The sequence below is a fragment of the Dicentrarchus labrax genome, unplaced genomic scaffold, assembly GCF_905237075.1.
Source record: "Dicentrarchus labrax unplaced genomic scaffold, dlabrax2021, whole genome shotgun sequence".
In the NCBI taxonomy this organism is placed as follows: Eukaryota; Metazoa; Chordata; class Actinopteri; family Moronidae; genus Dicentrarchus; species Dicentrarchus labrax.
Window position 1 is genome coordinate 21669639 of NW_026136709.1, and position 9320 is coordinate 21678958.

General features: G+C 36.2%; 1 protein-coding gene across 1 annotated transcript; it reads left to right on the top strand.

Annotated features, from left to right (window-relative positions):
* The first annotated feature begins 1334 nt into the window (after positions 1–1334).
* Positions 1335–3196, top strand: LOC127369413 (C-C motif chemokine 14-like). The gene is made up of 4 exons (XM_051410784.1): positions 1335–1518; positions 2141–2264; positions 2481–2553; positions 2929–3196. The coding sequence occupies exons 1-4, from the start codon at positions 1440–1442 to the stop codon at positions 2989–2991; spliced, it is 339 nt and encodes a 112-aa protein (XP_051266744.1). The 5' UTR covers positions 1335–1439; the 3' UTR covers positions 2992–3196.
* The last annotated feature ends 6124 nt before the right edge of the window (positions 3197–9320 follow it).

Genomic DNA, 9320 nt, shown 5'->3' on the forward strand with positions numbered 1-9320 from the left:
AAAAACCACGAAAGGGCTGCGACCACCACGCCTTCCTGTAAGCACGGCACTTCATTTAGGTCTGATTCGGTTGCACAAGGGAATCTGTGAAATAAAAAATGTTTGTATGATTCCCAAAAACAGCCTGTGCTCTAATAAATTCAAAATGACCAAAACATTCAGATAATGAAAATGTCTAATTGGTTTGTGACTCTGTTTCCAGGATCATCACCACGAGAAATAAAATAATGTGCATCAATCCAGCTGCAACGTGGATCAAAGACGAGATAGAGAAGGTGAGAATCAGACATCCACCCAGTCCGTCACAAACACAACAGCAAAGTCTGAATTCATGTGTTAAATACCAGAGCAGATAAATTACTGGGTCATCTTATTGTGCTCAATTCAAAAGGTCTGCTTTAAAGGATAATGAGTTTATACATTTTTAAATTTGTGATTTTCACTTTGAAACATTCATTTTAGTTGCAGTTAGTATTACTACTTTTATTTAAGTAAATCATCTCAATACCTCTTCCACACCGCTGTTCTAACAACACCCTGTAATTACTCATTAATTAAGTACAATTATGACTAGGTTAATGACTGTAACTCTTTCACACGCTCGCCAATGTGAGACGATCTTTTCTCTTAAAGTTTCCCAGAAGTCTGAACCATTATCGGTCAATAACTTCTGGATTTAAAATAGAAACACTGATCAAAAATAAAGGAGGTGTAAAATACCAACCCACATGTTTGCGGGTGTGAAGCTGGTGGAGAATCACGTCACAGCTATTCCTACTGACTGGTTGGTGGAAAGACAAGTACTAGAAGAAGCTGTAAATAAAAATAACAGAGTCAGTTTGTCAGTACAATACATAAACAAGTATTCCTGATTTTCTATGGACTAATTGTACATTTCTAACATTTCACTCTCCTTCTCTACATTACAGGGGAAATTGCACTGCCCTTCTGTTATATCGAGCTCTGGAAGATGATGTGGCATGATCAAAACGTCTCCACAATGCAGTTGTATCCCAATACAAGTTATTTTTGTATTTAATTTTATACAGCTTTAAAAACTGTATGTTGCATTATTTTGTAAAGCAGGTAACAATAACAGTGATGGCAGAGACTTTTTGAACCTGGAACCATGAATAAATAAATAAAACATGACTGAATGATCACTGACTCTTTGTTTTTCTGCAAAAAAACGTGTTGGATGGGGTTGAGGTACAACTAATGAACATATATACCATATATATGGACATGATCAACAGACTCCACTTTCCTGGGTGTGTGGGTCTTGGGGTGATGACTTCCTCTTTTTGCATGAAGCTGCAGTTTATAAGATCGCGCCTCACTCATTAAGAGTTTGGCGCATTGAGCAGTTAGTAACTGAGTGAGGAAGCCGTTTACAGCTGAGATCCAGAGTCGGTTTTGGTGCCGTGCAGCATTTGAAGATGTGGAAGAGTGTCTCTGCCAGTCGCTGGATTTGTCTGCTCACCCTGGCTGTGGTGATGCTCCTCTACGTATCAGAAGGTAAAACTGAACTCATGTTTGAATGTTGCTCACTGTGTTGTATGAAATGTGTGCAGGTATCTAACACAGAAATGGGGGAAACTGTCACCAAACACTGGAGAGAGAAACTCCCACCAGACAGCGACAAGGCCAAAAAGATTACAGAGAGTTTATTATAAAACCAATTAATAACTTTACTAATAAAGTTTACTACCAAGTGTGCATGATTGCTATCATTGTTGTTTGACCTGGCTCATGTTAAACCCTTTGTATGTGCGTACTCGCAGATACCTGATACCACATTTTAGGCAGTATTGGAGGAACTACCGATACAGATATCAGTATTAAAACAGCACTAATATTATGAAAATCTTACATCTACATGAATGTTCCTCAAGTCAATAAACTGCCATACGCAAAAACCACTCTACCTATTATTTAATACAATTTCAATCTGGTTTATCTAATTGGTATTAACCATAATCATGGGCTCTATCCTTTAAAACACAGAGTTATATGGTTAATTTAAAGACATTTCTTTGCTAAAAATAAAAGAAAATCTGGCCAGTCTGGATAACAATTGATGTAATGCTGAATAATGACAGTATTTCCTCTCTTTGTGTGCGTGTGTCTGGTGTTGCAGTGGATTCCTACTTTTCAATTGGAGGTTCACCCTGCTGTCACCGCAGCAGCTACTACAAGATAAAGGGAATCAAAGTGTGTCGTGAACAAAACCCACGACTTGGCTGCCACCACCATGCCTTCCTGTAAGCACGGCACACTGAACACTTTCTCCACTGTTGACTTCATCCTGAAATAGAATAAAATACTCTATTACCATTCTTGTGCTTAATTTAGGTCTGATTTGGTTGCACAAGGGAATCAGTGAAATTAAACAGATAACAGAATAATAACTCTAAATTCAAAATTACCAAACATTCAGATAATGAAATTGTCTAATTAGTTTGTGTCTCTGTTTCCAGGATCATCACCAAAACAGATAAAATAATGTGCGTCAATCCAGCTGCTAAGTGGCTCAAAGACAAGAGAGACATGGTGAGAATCAGACATCGACCCAGTCAGTCACAAACACAACAGCAAAGTCTGAATTCATGTGTTAAATACCAGAGCAGATACATGACTGGTTATTACTGCTTTTATGAAAGTAAAGAATCTCAATATAATTGAGAATTGCTATAATTAATAATTAATTAAGTACAAGCATAACTTAGATTAACCCTTTCACACTCTTTTCTCTTAAAGAAAAGTTTCCCAGAAGTCACCATGATCGTTCAATAACTTCTGGGTTTTAAATAGAAACATATAAATAGCAGAGTCAGTTGGTCAGTACAATAAATTAACAAGTGTTCTTGAATTTGTATGAACTGATTGTACATTTCTAACTTTTCACTCTCCTACTCTACACTACAGAAAGAACTGGACTGCCCTCCTGTCATATCGTTTTATCCAGCCCTGGAAGATGATGAGGCATGATCTAAACGTCTCAACCAAACAGCTGCTCAGAAAATGTTCTGCTGATCAACTATTTACTCCTTTTACATAAAAATTCCAATAAAATGTGTTTATGTATTTCCTTTTATACAGTTTTGAAACATTATTTTGTAAAGTAATTGTTAATAACAGTGAGACTTTTTGAAACTGGAACCATGAATAAATAAATAAAACATGACTGAATGATCACTGACTCTTGTTTTTCTGCATGTATGATGTCTGGTTTGGGCATTTCTGTGCTGACTCAGTGACACATTTCTTTTAAACTAGACTGTAATAAAGCAACAAGCAGGTAACAATAAGAAAAAAACGTGTTGGATGGGGTTGAGGTACAACTAACCTGAACATATATGGACATGATCAACAGACTCCACTTTCCTGGGTGTGTGGGTCTTGGGGTGATGACTTCCTCTTTTGCATGAAGCTGCAGTTTATAAGATCGTGCCTCTCTGGTTCACTCAGAGTTAAAATTTGGCGCGTTGAGCAGTTAGTAACTGAGTGAGGAAGCCGTTTACAGCTGAGATCCAGAGTCGGTTTTGGCTTCACGCAGCGTTTGAAGATGTGTATGACTCTCCGCTGGATATGCCTGCTCACCCTGGCTGTGGTGATGTCTTTCTCTCCATCAGAAGGTACAGATCTTAATTACTGATTCTGCAGCATTTTGAATATAGAGTAAGTAATAATAGCCTAACTATTGCGGCTCATGTCTTATTGCAATAAGTACGAGCCACAATATCTCTTTGTGGGTTTTGATAAATTGCTATCTAATAGATGAGGTTTTTTTTTTTTTACCCAATAATGCACAAAGTAAACTGCATATTATTTAATAGTATTTTAGGTCAATTTTTTTTGCTGATTTGACAGCTAAACCTTAGTAAAGTGATTTTGAGACAAGCTTATTGTCTCTGCATGTGGGTATATTCTTGGTTAATTTATTTAAGCTATTTCCAAAATATGTTCTGTTTAAAACTAAAGTTAATTTGTGGCTTCAACAGTTTGAATTAGTCAAATCCAGTGGGTATCCTCCAAATTTACTGTATTTTTAGTGCTAAATTCCCTCTAGTGCAGCTCAGCAAGGAAATATTGTGTGAAAAAGAAAATTTTTATTTGACTAAAAACACTAACTTTCTTTAAATGTAAATATGGGTAAGTGAGTAACGTGTTAAAATTTGAACTTAATACTATTCAGCTGTCAAAATCCAGAGGAAAGAAGGGAGGAGTTGTTTAAAAAGTGTCTAAAAACACAGATCTGAGTTGCTTTTTGGTGGTTACAATGCGCTCTCAGCAATACACGTATTATTTGTGGTGTTTCTGCATGTTTTCCTTTATTTACAGTTAATATTCTTCTAAATTTCTGGTGTAAGAACCTATAACTTCATTGTGTTTCCTCACTTCTGAAATTAAGTAAAAATTAAACAATGTTATTCCTGAATAACAGCAGCATTTCTCTCTTTCTCTGTGTGTGTTGGTCTGTCACAGCGGATGCATTTATACAGTCTAGCTGCTGTTATGGAGGTAAGCGTAAGACAGATGAGCCAATCACACTGTGTTATGAACAGCGATCAGGACTGGGCTGCTACAGCAACGCCTACGTGTAAGTACAACATGCTCCAAACATTTACACATAAATAAATCTAAATGAAATATTTCTGTGCTCATCTGGCTCTAGTTTCTACGATGGATTATTAGGGCCATACTAAGAGAAATGTTTTTTTGGGGGGGGAAATACGAGAATAAAGTCATAATATTACGAGAATAAAGTCGTAACATTACGAGAATAAAGTCGTAATATTACGAGAATAAAGTCATAATATTACCAGAATAAAGTCGTAACATTACCAGAATAAAGTCATAATATTAGGTCTACAAGAATAAAGTCGTAATATTATGAGAATAAAGTCGTAATATTATGAGAATAAAGTCGTAATATTACGAGAATAAAGTAGTAATTTTATGAGAACTGTCAGCCTGTTGGCTCAGCCAGCAACACTGTTTAACGACGAAATGATCAATACGTTAGTTTACCTGTTGACTGTACGGTACGACTAAGACAAACAGCGGCTGCTGGGCTCAGACTGAGGCTGCTGTTTTGTTGATCTGCTCACGTCAGATCTTGATAACTCTATCGAAAGTTTTTTTCTCATTAAAACAACTTTTTTACTTGTATTATTATTACATTATTCTCGTATTGTTACGACTTTTTTCTCATAATATTACGACTTTATTCTCGTAATAAAAAAAAAATTAAAAAGTAGTCTTAGTCTGGCCCTAGTACTCCGTCGTAAGTTTCATTTAAAGACGCAATTAACTTTAATCTTTTGTTGATTCGAGAGGCCCCTATGGTTAATACTATACAGGACCAAATACACTCTACTACTGGATCCTTGAGCCTAATTTGACTCGTATCTGTTTGCAAAGGAGGGCATTATATGTTTGATTCCCAACTCTTAAAATCTTGGTAACAACAAAATGAAGTTCATGTAGTGAAAACATCTGATTGTTTTATTCTTCTGTTTCCTGTTTCCAGGGTTAAAACTGTGTCGGGTAATTGGATCTGTATCAAACCAAAGTCCCCCTGGATAAAAAAGAAGAAACGGATGGTGAGAATCAGCTATTAAACGAGTCTTACACCGCTAGATGCTACTAAATCCTACACACTGGTCCTTTAATTAAGTGTCTTAGCATGACAGAATCTGTTAATTAGCAATAAAACATAAAAGTACAGCTGAGCCTGAAGTATTGGACTAATTAAATGTTGACCTGATGATGGCAACATTAAATATGTTCAATTATTTAACATATTTAATGAATGTTTTACTTAAATATTCTTTAATAAAGTTATTTGCTTACAAAAGCAAGCTTCTAATACCTTTGCATATCCATATTGGTGCACACTCCACATTGAAAAGGTTTATTTTCATTATAAGTTCAAACATTTACTTTATTGGCCACCATATCTGTAATCAGTGAATTTTTCTTTTGAGTACTTCTGAAAAAGGCATCAACAAGTGACAAATAAACCTTTCTGTCTAATTGCTTGTTTCCTTTTCTCTCTACTCTCCCTCCGCCACAGGGATTGCTCTGTCCTCTGGCAGTTTTGATCACCAAAGGCAGGTTTGAAGTCCTGGATGAAGATGCTGCAGCATAAGTAAAACATCAAGACAAAGGAGCAACATTGAAGCTTTTATATGTCATAAAAAAATATAAATTTAAAAAGCTGTAATATTAAACAGTTGTGTTTTTGGCATTTTACCTGGAACAAAGAATAAATGATGTTAAATGGATTTAAAATGCAGTTGACTCGTGTTTTTCACACATACATTGACGGGCAGTTCGGCATCAATTGGCCAATAATATGTGGACATCTCCTCTTCTCATACTTTTGTGTACTTTTTGTCTGGGGCTGTTTTTAAAGTTTCAATGAAAAGAAATCTAAACGCTCCAGCAGTTTGTCCCTTTCCTGTTTCAACATGACCGTCACCCAGTGCACAAAGCCAGCTCCATAAAGACGGTTACCTGGTAAAGGTTTACCCAGTTTAACATGGAAGAACTTGATTGGCCAACCAGTCAAACCTGATCACCAGTTGATTAGACCTCAAGGATGCTGTTGTGGCTGAATGGGATCAAATCCCTGCAGCCAGGTTCTAAAATGTGAAACCTGATGAGACACCCACACCATTAAAAACAAACCAAAAGAACACAAAAGTATGAGGAGATAGATATAGATATAAGCGTATATGATTCTGCTGATTACGGTTCATGGTTGGGTGTGGACATTAGGAATGTGTTGGTGTAAACAGTGAACCAGAGCAACAGCAGCATCACCACTAAAGAGGATGAACCCTTATCTGAGATAAACAAAAAAACAGAACATATATGGACATCCAGGAACACTGCACATGATAACTATGGTTCCTCTTTTTGGCGTGAAGCACCAGTATATAAGAGCACACCTTTCTGGTTCACTCATCATTAGACTTTGGCGAGTCAAATAACGAAGCAGTTTACAGCTAAGATTCAGAGTCAGTTTTGGTGCCCTGCAGCATTTGGAAGATGAGTCTCTCCGACAGCCGCTGGATTTGTCTGCTCACCCTGACTGTGGTGATGCTCTTCTCTGCATCAGAAGGTATAGCTGTTGTTTTTTTTGAGACCACCTATCATTTAACAGTATTTACCAGTAGAGTTTCTTGACTTCATATGACATAAAAGTCCTAATTATAACCTCTGCTTTCTTTTTTGTACATCATAACTGACTAATTCTGTGCCATTGTGCAACCATCAACTCTCTTCCATCTTTTTTATTTTATTGCTATTTTGTTTTTTGTGCAGTGTGGTTGTTGCTATAGTTTTGTTCATATTTGGATGTAATATTTAAAAAAAAACCTGTCCAACACATGGTCTATGTGCATATCTGTATTGCCTTTTATATTGATATTCTCTGTGTACCTCCCCCTGCAGTTCATTCGAACGTCTTAAGAATAAGATGTACCTGTGAGAAGAGCTTTAAACATAGATGGATTGATGACATTGAGAGGTGTTTCGAGCAGAAACCGCGACTCGGCTGCAATCACCACGCCTTTGTGTGAGTACAGCATGCTTTGATAAAAATGTCTTCAAACATACATCAGCAATAAATCCAAAATAGTCACTGTGGGACTTAAGAAGAGGTGTTCTAGAAATAAGCATCAGTAAAATTTAAAAAGTCTAATTGTTTTATTTCTCCTTTTCCTGTTTCTAGGATTATAACCACCAGCAATAAAACATTCTGTGTCAACCCAAATGTACCATGGCTGAAAGGCATGATGGACACGGTAAGAATTAGGGATTAAAATACGCTCAGGCGCACACCCTGAGTCAACCAACCTGATTACACTACAGCTGAAAGGTTAAGGAACGTTGCAGACTCACAGGTTGTGTCCAGTGTGTGTCCAACTAAGCTGCTTTTGCTCACAACCACAGTTTAATGAACTATATCCGAAACCACAATAAAGGAAAAGAAAATGTTTAATTTCTCTGTAGAGTCGCGTTGTCAGACACTAATTACTACATCATGATTGTTTCTTGTGGCTTTCAACTACTGCTTTTATAATGTCCTTAAATAAAGTTCTTTAAAAGTATATATTAAACTGTCAAGCAGAACAACAGATCACTTAAACAACTTCACAAGGATATAATGAATTTTATGTCTAATAACACATTGTCCTTTGTCTCCCCGTTCCCTTTTTCCCTCTCAATCTTTACACCACAGGGAATAATGTGTCCTTCAGATATCTCGAATAAACGAAGATTTGAAGTCCTGGATGAAGACGATGTGGAAGAGCAAAAGAGGAAGTAGCAAAGCAGCTAATGGAAACTATTTCTGCTCATTTACTATTTCCTGTTTTTATTCAGACATCTAATTGTAGGTAGATTTCTACATGATTTCTACAGCTTAAAATGCTTTTTTGGGGGGATTTATCAAATGCAGCACTGGCAGAGTTTTTCTTTTTTTGGAAATGCAAACAGAAATAAAGAATTTTAAAGCAGCTTTTAAATGTGACTGAATCTTGATTTCTTACATGTCTACTGTTAGTGCAGCAGTATAGTAGAGTACTGGCACTGAATGAATCGGGGATTTCTGTGCTGAGTATGTGCAGTAAAAATGGAAACATGAATGGAACAAGTGAATAACTGTGTGATCAGTCAGTGAGGGTTATTCTTAGTTGTCTGGACCTCAGTGACCACATCTGCTTTGAATGCATTTGTGTGTATATACATACATATGTTTTATTATTGGTGTCATTATATGAATTACTAAAGCTTTGAACGTTGCCTTCCCTCCCTTTAATTATCTTATAATGCAGCAGGAATTAATTTTATACTGGAGAAATAAGTAAGAAATAAATAATAAAAAAGAAGGTTGGAGTGGAGAGTCTCTAAAGATCCACAGTATCTTAAATATGACATCACAAAGTAAGTAGATATTTTAGTGTTAAGGCCAAATGTAACAGCAATTATTTGTTATCAAGTTCACCATATCAACTAAAAAGGTGACAATATGTCAGGGCTTTACAAATTTAAATATCCTCGATCATACAGAGCATACTGTTTATCCTCCCCCTGCTGTAGCTATTTCCAATATTTTAAGTGTCAGCTTTAGATAATAGAATATTTAGATTTAGATAATGTCTAGATTTAGATAGAAAATGTGATTCTACATCTGTCAGTGTTTTATTCTAAACATTAATATATAAATATGCACATAGGCTACCCATGTACAGAAGTTAATTTGTCTAATGCTATTCCATCAAAGCAGTTAAAAAACCCTTAAA

What these genes read in the sequence shown, in the direction of transcription:
- LOC127369413 (XM_051410784.1), top strand. Translation starts at nt 1,440, where the DNA reads ATGTGGAAGAGTGTCTCTGCCAGTCGCTGGATTTGTCTGCTCACCCTG. An exon ending in TGCCACCACCATGCCTTCCT is followed by an intron (nt 2,265 to 2,480) that starts GTAAGCACGGCA and finishes CTCTGTTTCCAG; the next exon opens with GATCATCACCAAAACAGATA. An exon ending in TCAAAGACAAGAGAGACATG is followed by an intron (nt 2,554 to 2,928) that starts GTGAGAATCAGA and finishes TCTACACTACAG; the next exon opens with AAAGAACTGGACTGCCCTCC.